The sequence below is a fragment of the Pristiophorus japonicus genome, chromosome 11 (assembly GCF_044704955.1).
Source record: "Pristiophorus japonicus isolate sPriJap1 chromosome 11, sPriJap1.hap1, whole genome shotgun sequence".
Lineage (NCBI taxonomy): Eukaryota > Metazoa > Chordata > Chondrichthyes > Pristiophoridae > Pristiophorus > Pristiophorus japonicus.
In genome coordinates, this window is record NC_091987.1 from 205,130,866 (window position 1) to 205,144,788 (window position 13,923).

Sequence of the window (13,923 nt, forward strand, 5' to 3'; positions counted from 1 at the left end):
GCGTCCACCTGAGAGAGCAGACGGGCCCTCGGTTTAACGTCTCATCCAAAAGAGTGAGTCATTGTCCCCCCCGCCACTCCCCTCCTCAAAGGAGGTAGGTAATGAGTTTAGGGGATCAACAGGAGGTTGGTTAGCTGCGGGAATGGGGAAAGGGGAAGAATCCATGATACGATAACAATAAATGACGTGGGAGTGAGAGACCGAATGGCGCTTTTGTTTGCTTCAGACGTTTGTATAAAGCGCTTGGGGCTAGAAATGTCATTTTGGTCATAGCGGTATTTTTCCGCCAAAAATACCACTATCACTCCGCTATGATTCCGAGGCCTAACATTCGGGATAAATTGCCCCCAGCAGTAAAAATTGGGCAAACCGCAAATTTTCTGCAATTTTTCTCCGAGGCCGATACCGCTGCAAGTTGGACCCAGGGAGAGGGAAAAACACCAACAAATTTTCCCAAAAAATCAGAAAACATTCACAAGACACTTAACTATCGAATCGCTGCAAAAGAATTAAAAAGTAAAAACTTTAACTTACCTTTTTTTGCATGTGTTCATACCTACCGCTGTTCCAAGGTTTACAATGCAGGTTTTTCCTGGGCGTTTTTTTTTCTCCATCCTCTCTACGGTGAGTTGCGAGCCAGATTTTAGGCGAAAGCGCTTTTTCAAGTCTTGCATGGCGGCGCTCCACTTCCCAGTGGTATTTAAAAACCTCCGGCACAAGACTTAATACGAATTTCCCGGAAGAAATATCGCCGAAAAACCAGGCACAAGGTTGGGGATTTTCCAGCCCTTGGTTTAGCAAATCTTCTTTTCTTAGACAGTCCCTCGGAGTCTAGGATGACTTGCTTCCACACACTGAGTTCTCAGGTGACTGAGGCCAATGCGGGACCTATAGTCTCTGTCACAGGTGGGGCAGACGGTGGTTGGAGGGACGAGTGGGTGGGGTGCTTGGGTTGTCGTGCGCTCCTTCCGCTGTTTGCGCTTGGCTTCCGCGTGCTCTCTAGGAAAATAACACTGAAGCGATCCTGAATGAGTTGTTCTAAGTTTGTATCACTCTGATATATAGAGCAGTAGGGGTTTCCTCAAGGTTTTCTGGATTTTGAAGCACAGTTACGGTCTCTAAGATCCCTGAAGAAACTTGGCTGGGCTCATTATCACAGCACCCACCTGAAGGCATCGGGGAAGATTAGAATGGAGAAATGCCAGCCAAGATTGCCTATAAAGGAGGTGAAGATATGAAGGTTCTGCAACACATATGAGGGAGAAACATGATTATGGGAAACAACACAAGTTGTATGAACCACAGGGATTACATCGAAGGCAAGACGTTAAGAGGTATTGGAGCAATAAGGACATTTAGAAAAGGACAAAAAACCTCACACGAAGGATGAATATATAAAGGAAGACAGCAATGAGTAGAGACCTGGGTGGAGAGAAGCCACTTGGGATAGCTGAAACCTGAAGGCATAGTGCCACACGGGGAGAAGGAAAATGAGAGAAAGCAAACCGGAACAAGTCCCTGGGAATAAAAAGAAAGAGCTGATTAGAGAGAGGAAATTCTGTATTCTGAAGAATCCTTAAGGGAAAGCACAAGCGAAGAAAAGGGTTCAAAGAACATCGAATGGAACCCTTGGAGAGAAAGCAATGTGAAATTGTGAGAGAAAAACAGACACGGGAAAAACTAAGGAGCTGGGAAAGAGAAAATAATGGAAAACACAAGGAAAGAGCAGAAGGTGCCCAACGAATTATAATATGAACTTAAAGTAATCATATTATTTAGAAGAAGGAATATGAAGAAGACTGCAGAGAAAGAGCTTAAGGAGGGAAGCCAAAGCTGCACCTTGCTGTTCAGGGAGGTCTCTAAATGAATATAAGGTAAAGCAAAGGATGAAAAACCATGAACCAAAATTGATAAGATGATAAAATATCTCGAGGAAGAATTCCTGCTGAGAGAAAAGAAATGGCCTCAGATTTGTTCCAGCGGCTCCCCCGATGGCTGAGATTGTAACTGCGACACCATGTGACGTGGCACTGAGGCACGCAGACTGGGACCATCGATCCTTGGTGTACGGTCACGGGCCAAGTGGTGATCGGGGCGCTGAGCACCCCTGCATGTCGAAGGGGTACGAAGTCAGTCCGGGCCCCTGATGGTGGCGATGTCATTGACCTGCACTGCCATGTTGCATATGGGGAATTGTACACTCAACACCTGCTCCTCGGGTGCTTCTATCTAACGCTTGCCAAAATCTTTCAATCCTAAAAGGCCAGACACCAGTAACCTTTCAGAGATGATTATGGGCCAGCCAGAACAATATAATCACCATAAACTCTTACGATGGGGAACCTGTTCAATATCTTCGTGTGTTTGATACTCAGTGTCATAGAATCCTAGAAAATTACAAGACAGGAGGAGGCCATTAGGCCCATTCTGTCCATGTTGGTCGAAACAGAGCTACCCAGCCTAATTCCACTAGATCCGTAGCCCTGTAGGTTACAGCACTTTAAATGCACATCCAAGTACTTTTTGAATGTGGTGAGGGTATCTGCCTCTACCACCCTTTCAGGCAGTGAGTTCCAGACCCCACCACCCTCTGGGTGAAAACATTTTTCCTTATCTCCCCTCTAATCCTTCTACTAACTACTTTAAATCTATGCCCCCTGGTTATTGACCCTTATGCTAAGGGCAATAGGTCTTTCCTGTCGACACTATCTCGGCCCCTCATAATTTTATACGCCTCAATTAAATCTCCCCTCAGCCTCCTCTGTTCCAAAGAAAACAACCCCAGCCTATCCAATTTTTTCTCATAGCTAAAATTTTCCATCCTGGCAACATCCTCATAAATCTCCTCTGTACCCTTGCTAGTGCAATCGCATCTTTCCTGTAATGTGGTGACCAGAACAGTACGCAGTACTCAAGCTTGTGACCTAACTAGTGTTGTTTGCAGTTCCAGCATAACTTCCCTGCTCTTATATATGTACTACTTCTCCCCTCTACCCATCGCCAAAAAAATTGAATCAAGGCCAATCTTAGTTTTAATGGAGTCCTTCCAGTTGTGCTACAGATGTTGGTGCAGCTTTGTGTCCATTGTGTTCTCCTGCTTCAGAGAAACAACAGAGAGAATGTGTGAGATGGAGAACCTGAGATGACACTCCTGCTGATCTGAGACAGGCCTCCCCCCTCCCCCACCTCGCATACCCCTCTAATTATTCATAAGGATGTGCACAACAGCATTAATTGTTGGCTGACATCTCCCCTAATTTGCAGGACATGAAGTTATCACTCCTGCATGGTGTCTGAGGCCGACAGAGCTGCAGGAGCTGTTCCAGGTGTTTTATTTATTATTATTACATAACACTCAAATGGAATATTACATTACCAAGGTGTTCCATCCAGTAACAAACTTACTTTAAGATTGTTTTAGATAAATCAGAGTTACCCACTTAATCTGCAGGCTATTCAATTGAAACAAAAATTCTTCCTTGCGGTGAGTGTTTGGAAGATTAAATAAATTCACTCCTGCTTTGTTCTGTCGCAGAGAAGAGCGATTTATTTGCAATCCGTTTGCAAAATTGAAATTAACAATCCTATTTAAATAAATGCATCGAGTCCATGGGCTACAAATTAAATGTCATTCTTAGTTTGTAGTCTCCCAACGTTATTGAATTTTTCTATTGATACATAAACTAACAAATAAATAATGGCACCAAAGGTGCAACCCAATCTGCGTCTCAGATTGGCTGGGTTTAAAAAGAAAACCCCAGCTTCACTTCAAAACTTGCTTCACGAATTTGTCACTTTGAACATTTTTAAGATGAATTCTGGTGATATAATTTAGGTAGCGATGGAAAGTGTTTATGTTGTAGTGGAAAGAAAGCTGGATATAGACGTAGTACTTTCCTGTAATGCTATTACTGTGTAAACATTAGCTCTGGGAGAGCCCGAAGCTATTATGACTGGAATTGTGCAGCAGATCTAATCTTGAAGAGTTTAAATAACAAGCCGTGTTTGACTCTCGAATGGCGAGCTCTGCAACATGGCTCTGGATGTTATACTTGTAGGTCTGCAGAGGTGTCATTGAAGGACATATGTTTTCAAGATTAAGGGCTTTTGCACAGTTCGCAGAAATGTTCAGCTTTATATTTATTCAGTTGCTGGAGACGGTAAAGGCAGTCATTCATGGAGTGGTTTAGGTGAGTCCAGAAACCAGGACACAGCTTAAAAAGTCAGCTCAAACCCAAGGTGGGATTCTGGACCTGAACTCGCTCCAGTGCATCTGCTTTTTTAAAAATAATTAATGTTACAAAGCGTACGTGGATGTCAGTTGTAAGCAGCTTTATTCTGTGGGTGTGTTTGCTTCTTGCCAGCAGTCAGCATGTTTTGTGCAGTTAATGCATTATAATATCCTTTTGAAGATTAATTATTGTGACCCGTTTGTGGATGGAAGTTCTGTTGTGGAATCCTGTTCACTCTTCACCCTCTACTTTATCTTCCTTTGCCCAGACCTTTAATGACAGCAGGGACTCGAGCTAGCATAGATCTTCCAGGGAGGAGCAAGGACTTCACTCCAGGGTACAGCTGCTGGGGTAGGCGAAGGAGAGCAAAGACATGGAGGGAACTCCAGCAGCAAATGTGGAGAGATTGAGTAGACTTGGCCTATCTTCTCTAGAGTTTAGAAGAATGAGGAGTGATCTCATTGATACATACACAATTCCTACAGGGCTTGACAGGGTAGATGCTGGGAGGATGTTTCCGTTGGCTGGGGAGTCGAGAACATGGGGTCACAGTTTCAGGATAAGGGGTCGGCCATTTAGGAATGAGATGAGGAGAAACTTCTTCACTGAGGGTGATGAATCTTTGGAATTCTCTCTCCAGAGGGCTGTGGAGGCTCTGTCATTGAGTATAGTCAAGACAGAGGTTGATAGATTTTTGAATATTAAGGGAATCAAGGGAAATGGGGATAGTGCAGGAAAGTGGAGTTGAGGTAGAAGATCAGCCATGATCTTATTGAATGGCGGAGCAGGCTCGAGGGGCCGAATGGTCTACTCCTGCTCCTAATTCTTATGTTCTTATCAAAATGGCTGACCTTTGTGTGTGAAACTAGCCACCGAGTGTTGGCGGAATGATAATTCTGGAACAGAGTCTGATATGGAATTCACCGCCAGTTTCCCCCACTTGTATTTTTCAGCAGGGGTTTCTGGATAGGGATCAGAAACAACCCTCTTGCACTGCTACCCCCACTCCCATCCCATGTCTGAATTAGTGTTGAGGTCAAACGTAAAGTTCCATCATGTGTGGTCAACTATGTCTGCCCAGACCAGAGATCAAACCTGCGAGCCTCATGATCTATATTGCAGTGCCACACTGCATGATATACTCGCCCACTAAGCCATCCTGTTCGGGCTGATCTTTACTGCACGTTTATTGTGACAGTTTGCACCTGATTAAATGCATTTTCTGCTGAAGGTTTGCGCAGCTCATTAATTAAATTGATGGAAAAATGTAGAATAGACTGTCAGTTTTAGTGTCTGCCAGAATTACAATATTTATGCCAAAATCTAAGGCCTCCTGTTAAATGGCATTTTAATGTATACATTGGTACAAAAGTGCCTGAATTAAATCAACATTGATGAGTTGTAACCCTCACTTATCAATTTGAGTGTTGAGGTAGTGACCCATGAGTATGTTTGGAGGGTCATTCTTAAATACTCAACCAAGTAACCAGTAAGACAGCAGCATTCATTATAATCCCAAATTTACTCATTTTGTTCTATCATTGCAATGAGCAGCTAAGATTTGTCAAATGAAATCTGAGATTCAATTACTGATTAAATTCAGAGCAGTATATCCTGGTTTATGGTACAAGTAAGGTTGTAAAGTATCTTTTCAATTATTTCCCTTGAAGTTATGATGGCAGTTTGCCAGTTGAAGGTGTGACCTGTCAGAATATCTATTTTATGATGTTGGGCATCGAGTATGAGCAGGTTACTTTCAGCATTAAATTACAGGCGGTTTGAGTACCTTGGGATGTGTTCACCATTTTCCTCTCTGCATTATTCTACTGCTTCAAAACTGTCCACCTTTTATTTTTAATTTGTTCCTGGGATGTGGGCATCGCTGGCTAAGCTAGCATTTTTTGCCCATCACTAATTGCCGTCAAAAGGTGCTGAACCGCTGCAGTCCATGTGGTGAAGGTTCTCCCACAATGCTTTTATACTTTGTAGCAGTTTGCTACAACTTGCTCGGCCATTTCAGAGGGCAGCTGTGGGTCTGGAGTCACATATAGGCCAGACCGGGTAAGGGCGGCAGATTTCCTTCCCTAAAGGACATCAGTGAGCCAGATGGGTTTTTTCTTAGGGCACTAAAAAACACAAATTCTACAAGTGCACCCTGGCTAAAAAAGGGAGGGGGGGAGGGGAGGGGAGGGGCACTGAAACCGGCACAATAAACAAATTAAACTTTAGACATTAAAATCGAATTAAAATTTGGTTGCCGGGGTGATGATGCACTCCAGTCCCTCCGATGCCCACCTCTCGCGGAAGGCCGCGAGCGTACCAGTGGACACCCTGGCTCGGATGTAACCGCGGAAGAGAGGCAGGCAGTCGGGCTGAACAACCCACTCGACCGCCCTCTGTCTGGACTGGCTGATGGCCTCCTTGGCCATGCCCAGGAGCAGTCCTGCGAGGAAGCCTTCCGACCTGCCCGCTCCCCTCCGCACAGGGTGCCCAAAGATCAGGAGTGTGGGACTGAAGTGCAACCAGAAATTGAGGAGCAGCCCCTTCAAATAATGGAATAGGGTCTGCAACCTCGCACATTCGATAAAAGCATGGAACACGGACTCTTCCAGACCGCAGAAATTGCAGGCGGCCTGGGAGCCTGTGAACCGATTTAAAAACGTATTGACCAGATCGGTTTTTATGACAACCCAAAAGTTTTGCGGTCACTGTAGTGTATTTGCCTCATGGGTTCTTTGCTTAAGAATTCACAGCTACACATTTGCTGTGAAGAACTAGCTGGTTTATTAGCAAAGGTTTCACAATCAAACTGATCACTGCCAGTTCATCCACCAGGCTCACAACTGCACGCCTCATCTCAATTAACTGGGGTTTTATTGAGTGAACATCACATGACTAGCTGAACCACTGACAGTGCAACAGCTCCACATACATTACAGTCACCATTACTGATACTAGCTTTTGATTCCAAATTTATTTCATTAACTGAATTTAAATTCCCCAGGTGGAATTTGAAGTGTCTCAGGATCATTAGTTAAGGCCTTTGGATTACTAGTCCAGTAACATAGCCACTATGCTACCGTACCTGCAACCACATGACTCTCACTTCACATCTGTGTTCCATATAACTCTGTGTTCGCAGCTAAAGAACTTGCATGTCTTCCATGTCCTCCGGTTGTCCCAAAGCATTTCACAGCCAATGAGATACTTTTTGAAGTATTGTCAATTTGCACACAGCAAAGGCCCATCAACAGCAAATGAGATAAATGACCAGTTAGTCAGTTTTTGGTGATGTTGGCTGGACACCAAGAGATCATCCATGCTCTTCAAATAGTACCATGGGATGCATCCACCTGAACGTGCAAATGAACCTCAGTTTAACATCTTGCGTTCAAAGGCGGCACTCCTTACACTGTAGTACTCCCTCAGTGCTGCACTAAAATGTCAGCCTAGATTATGTACTGAACTACGTAGCGAGTTTCAGTCGATAACCTTTTCTCTTGAGGTGACTGTGCTATGATTAAACCAATCTGACATGTGAAGTTGCTATTCTACCCCTGCTACCTTTTCCCTCTCTGAACTCCATTATCCAATGGTCTGGCCAAGAACTATAGAAGTGGTTGACACACAGACCAGAGGAAGCCAATATTGCAAATGTAGGACACTTTGGCATTGCTCGTTCAGGATTCTAAAGGTAAAAGTGCTTTTAGTGGAGGCAAAAATTTGACACTAATTCCCATCTTGGAATTTCTTTAACTGTCATTTATACTTAATGGGATTTCATCAGTGTTTTGCATAACTTCCCACGAGCAATACTGTACTTTTAAGTATCAAGAGGACAAATTCCAACCATGCTCAGATTAATGTATCATTTTTATTCAAACTCAACAGTCCCATCATATCGAAATGAATATATTGCTGGGTTTTTTTATTCGTTCACAGGATGTGGCCATCACTGGCCAGGCCGGCATTTATTGCCCATCCCTAATTGCTCTTGAGAAGGCGGTGGTGAGCCACCTTCTTGACAAATGAGTGGCTTGCTAGGCTAGGCTAGGCTAGTTCAGACGGAAGTAAAGAGTCAACCACGTTGCTGTAGGTCTGGATTCACACATAGGCCAGACCGGGTAAGGGCGGCAGATTTCCTTCCCTAAAGGACATTAGTGAACCAGATGGGTTTTTACGACAATCCAGTAGTTACATGCTCACCATTACTGATACTAGCTTTTTATACAAGATTTATTTAACTGAATTTAAATTCCCCAGCTACCGTGGTGGAGTTTGAACTCTTGCCTCTGGATCATTAGTCCAGACCAACTGAATGACTGACTGGTTCAGTAACATACCACTGTTCCCGTTTTTAATTAAATTTTAACCCTTAGCCTGTTATACAAGGCTTTCCACTATGTATTTGAAAGAATTTTAGCAGTCTTAAAGGTTAGTATACAGAAATCAATTACTGTTAATTTAGAGGGTAAATTGAGAGAATGTAGAAGGTATAAATTCTACAGGAAAGTGATGAATCAGATGTCCTATCCACTGAGCTGCAGCATCACCTTTAGTTGTCACACTTCTCTTCACCTGATCAATAAACTTCCAACATTATTATACACAGTAGTCAGCCTTGAAAGGATTTTCTGTTGTCTTCAGGAGGATCAATATAAATCTTCTTTAAAATTAACTGATGAATACTTGCACATTTTATATATGGGTTAAATTAATATCTATCACTTTCTTCAGCACTGCGATCAAGATAGATTTATTGACCAAGTACTATTGCATACTGGGAGATTTAGGTGACGGCTTACTAGGTATGAACTAAAAATGATTTAAAAGTTGGAATATTTTATCTGAGCTGTTACTGGTATGGTTTAAAGGCAGTAAATCTTCTAGATGGCGCAATACTTTATGTTGTCTTTTTTTTCTACTTTTCATCATTGGGCTTGAAAGAACGCTTTCTGCGACTAGCAGAATTATGGTTTCCTGCACTCTGATTATAATTTAGTGTTGTATCTGTTGCAGTATTGTTACTGGGCTCATTTAGTGTCTTGTTACCCATACCCAATGTGCTTCAATGTTGTGCCCATGCTCTTAATTCATCACCACAAATTGTTCCCACCTGTAATTGGCAGTCATTTATTCTGGTGTTCTGGGCCTCAAAGTACTCTCTTCAGAACAACCCAAGTTTGAAGGGTCAAGATCTATAATTGCTGCTGGAGTATTTTTTTTTGTTGCAATTTAAACAGACATTGTGTGGAAATTTCACATGTCCATTATTGCACCTTACTGAAATGCTGGTGACAGCACGGAGTTGACTTACTGAATCAACCTGCTCATATTTCACGTCTTTTAATACTTGTTGATGAGCAGCAACAACAGCCCATTCTTCATATCCGCCCCCACAGATGCCAAGCAGTTAAATGCATGTGTTATCACCTATGTTGACGATATTTGGCTATATTCTCGTTGTCTGCAGTTAATGTTCGTAAATAATTCGAGCCGTTCGGTCTTTGCTTTAGTCTGTATAAAATTATTCATAGCTTTGAGAAACTAAAGCAATAAAGAAAAAAGAGAATTGTAGCACCATGTCAATTTTCAACGGCACGGAACTGTTTAAACGCTGTGCTGTAATTCTAAAGGGAAAAAAAAATCATTCTGTTGCAAAGCGGGGGGAAAAAAAGTATTTTTGCTTCTTGATGCATTTCCTTGTTCTTAAGGGAGATGTGACAGGAAACATTCTTTTTGAATGACCTGTTTGCTGAGTCACAGTCACTTCATCTTTGGCAATATAAAATGTTTCTGACAAAGATTTCTTGCTTTTAATCTGGCAGACTCGAGAGCAGGCACAGAAGTTCCAAGGTCTGTAGACCATGCTGTCATCGGTGGAGTAGTTGCCGTGGTCGTATTTGCCATTCTGTGCCTGCTGATTGTTCTTGGACGATATTTTGCAAGACACAAAGGTAAGCCACAAAGCAGACAGTTTGTTCTGTCCATCATTGCAATGTATTTGCTTTGTGGGTTCTTTGCTAAAGAATTCATAGCAACACATTATGATTAAGAATGAATTGGTTTATTAACAAAGGTTTAACAATTACACTAGACATTACCAGTTCATTCACAAGGCTCACAACTGCATACCTCATCGTGGATGACCTGGGCCCAACTGAGTCTTGTGAACATCACGTGACTGACTAAGCCACTCCTACTCAACGGCTCTACAAAACTGTGAGCATACTCACAGGTGCACACATTACAAGCATCAAAACACTTATAATGGCTTTATGAAATACTTATAAGAACTTCCAATTTTCTCAACTGCCTTGGATTGTTCCTTTTGTTTTAGAAAGTCGCAGAGTATTTAAACTCTACTGAATGACACTGTGCATTATATCAACATTATTCTCAGCACCTGCTTAACTCTGGATGCCAGTGAGATATGGAACTGGATTTTCCGCTACTATCCTGCCCCAAATTGGATTGGATAGGAGTGGAAACAGCGGAAAAATGGAGCAGTGTGATCTGCCATCACCTCCACCTCTTTCCCCACCCAGCACATGTCAACAATTATGGTGGAGTCCACCCAGGCCATCGCCGTCCCCAGGACCATCAAGACTATGGGCTATGAGCGTCGTCCCTGGGGCAGGCCCCTCCCATTATGCTGCAGCTCACTGCAAAGCCCAACAGTAAAATGTCCTTCTGATCTTCGGGGCCTGATGGCTCTGTTTGGCGTGGCCTTCACTTCTTTGGATGCTGCAGTGCCAGAACCGTTGCAGCACTGCCGGGATTTCACTGGTGTACAGGATCAGCTAGAGGAACATAAGATAAGAAATAGGAGAAGGCCCCTCGAGTCTGTTCCGCCATTCAATAAGATTAAATGCTGATCATCGACCTCAACTCCATTTTCCCTTGGACGAGGAACATTCAATCCTTAGTCCAGGGACGATAGTAATGTGGATTTTGACCATCTAAAACAAAAACCGCGCTATTGCAGTTTTATGAACTGGAAACCAAGGTGGGGCTGTGATTCTTTTGCCAAGTCCAAAACTGAATGGGGTGGGACGGAGAGGGGGAAGGGCGGAGATGGGGGAGGGGGGTGGTGGAGACAGAGGGTTGGAATCTTGGCTTGAGTTTGTCTTGCTGGCATTGAAACTCCTTATTAACCTCCACATCAAAAGAAATACATTTCCGGATAGTACACTCAAAGCAGAGCCTTACAGCCCAGTGTAAAACTGAGTGGGTGGGAATCCTCAGCTCGTGCAACACTTACTGTAACATCCGTAGCCAGTGTGAATTTATTTTTCCATTCGCTGACTGAGAGGGCAGGCAGCTGAGATGCCCCTAGCCCTTTCGAGGTGCTTTCACTGCTTTCATTGCGTGCTTAACTTCTCCACAGTATATATCATGAAGCTCGGGGAAGTGGCTAAGTAATGAAACCAAGAATTTAGTGCTGTAATTGCATTTCGGTGAGCCAGTGAAGGGATTAAAAATGCTGTACCTCTGTGCTGCATTATATATTAATCCAAATAGCTTGTATGTATTCTATTTGCATTGCATTCTGCCAAGAATGCTAGTTCTTGTGCAGTACACCAATGCTTTCAAGGCATGATAGTACAGCTCATAATATAGCTTTCACACACACACAAGCAATCTTCGCAATGAAAAGCAGAAAGATACTTAAATGCCTTTGTTTAAACAGCATGTGGATAAAATGTAGTTACATTTAGTCATACTTCCCACCATAAACCACAGGAGCAGAGAAAGGAATCTCAATCATTTAACACCCTAACCACATAAGCAAATATAATTAACAAACCCATCTTTTTTTAAAGAGGTAACAGAGAGACTATACAACGGTATTGCTGCAGATGTAATTTATCTAGATTTTCAAAAGGCCTTCGATAAGGTATCCCATAATAGACTGATGAACAAGGTCAGAGAATGTGGAGTCAGGGGAAAAGTAGCAGAATGGATAGCTAGCTGGCTTCAAGACAGAAAGCAGAGAGTCGAGATAATGGCTAGCTATTCACAGTGGCAGAAGGTGGGTAGTGGTCCATAAAGATCAGTGCTGTGACCACTGTTGTTCACAATTTATATTAACGATTTAGACTTTGGAATCATAGGCCCCAAGTTTCCACATGATTTGCTCCTGATTTTTTTAGGAGTAACTGGTGTAGAACGGAGTATCTTAGAAATTGGAATTCTCGTCATGTAGTTTGCTCCAGTTCTAGTCAGTTAGAACAGTTTCACTTTGGAACAGAATTTTTTTTTCAAAAGTGGGCGTGTCTGGCCACTTACGCCTGTTTGGCCACTTACGCCTGTTTTCAAAGTTTCGTCAGTGAAAACTTACTCCAAACTAACTTAGAATGGAGTAAGTGAAGATTTTTGTACGCTGGAAAAAACCTTGTCTACACGTTAGAAAATCAGGCGTAGGTTACAAATTGGGCGTAGGGAATGGGGGGGAGGGGCGGTTTAAAGGGAAGTTTACAAACATTAAACACTTCAGTTTTACAAATAAAGAGCCATCATCAATAATAAATGATAAATACATCAATAAATCGATCAAAAAAAATTAATAAGAAATCATTTTTTTTTTAAATCAATAAATAAAACATGTTCTACTTACCGACTGCAGCACCGGGAGCCCTCCAACCCCCCCCCCCTCCCCCCAGTGTGTCTCTGTCAGTGTCTCTATCTCTCTGTCTGTGTGTGTGTGTGTGTCTCATTCTCTGTCTGTCAGTGTCTGTGTTTCTGACAGCGAGGGGAGGGGATGGGGGGGAGATAAGGAGATGGGGGATGGGAAAAGGGGGAAGGAGGGGGATGGAGAAGGGGGAGGGAGGCTGAACGGGCCGGGCCCGAGACTTCGGGCAGGGCCCATCCCCAGCACCAGATTTACAGGTAGGTGGCGTTGGGTCGGGGGGGTGGTGGGAGGGAGGTCGGTTCGGGTCGGGGAGAGGGAGGTCAGGTCGCATCCAGTCCGGGGGGGCGGGGAAGCGGGAGTCGGGTCGGGGCGGGGGGGAGCGGGAGTCGGGTCGGGTCCGGAGGTGGTAGGAGTGTGGGGGGGGGGGGGGAAGCGGGAGTCGGGTCCGGTCCGGGGGCGGGGGGCGGGGGTGGGGAAGCGGGAGTCGAGTCGGGTCGGGAGGAAGCAGGAGCTGGCCGTGGGAGGAGCCTTATTCACGCAGCCCCAGTGAGGCCATTCAGCCAGGGCTAGGGGCTGCGTTCTTCGGGCCCCTCCCACACAGTTTCGGGCACCTGGAGCTACTGCACTTGCGCGCCCACTGTAGCGCGCATGTGCAGAGGTCCCGGCACTGTTTTCAACGCAGGGACCTGGCTCCGCCCCCTGCAGCTCCTGCTGCGCTGCGCCGAGGGCCAAGGGAGCTGGAGAATACGGAGGTTTTTTTTAGGCGCACTTTGTGGCGCGAAAAGCGGGCGTCCAGGTCGGGACTGCGCCGTTCTAGGCGCGGCTCGAAACTTGGGCCCATAAACACTATTTCAAAATTTGCAGATGATGCCAAATTGGGGGATAGTCAATAATGAGGAGGACTACAACAAATTACAGGAGGACATTAATAAACTTGCAGAATGAGCATACAATTGGCAAATGAAGTTCAACACAGATAAATGTGAGGTATTACATTTTGGTAGGAAGAACAGGGAGGTCACATTACTTGGAGAGTGCGAGTCTAGGTGGGGATCT

The 13,923-nt window shown here is 44.1% G+C and overlaps 1 protein-coding gene across 3 annotated transcripts in view; it reads left to right on the top strand.

The window, feature by feature from the left end:
* cadm1a (cell adhesion molecule 1a) overlaps positions 1 to 13,923 on the top strand; it is a 432,536-nt gene that overhangs the window by 412,124 nt on the left and 6,489 nt on the right. For all 3 annotated transcript variants that reach the window (XM_070894428.1, XM_070894430.1, XM_070894429.1), the window contains one exon: positions 10,061 to 10,189. In XM_070894428.1, the coding sequence (XP_070750529.1) occupies positions 10,061 to 10,189 (129 nt within the window). The remainder of the gene's footprint in view (positions 1 to 10,060; positions 10,190 to 13,923) is intronic.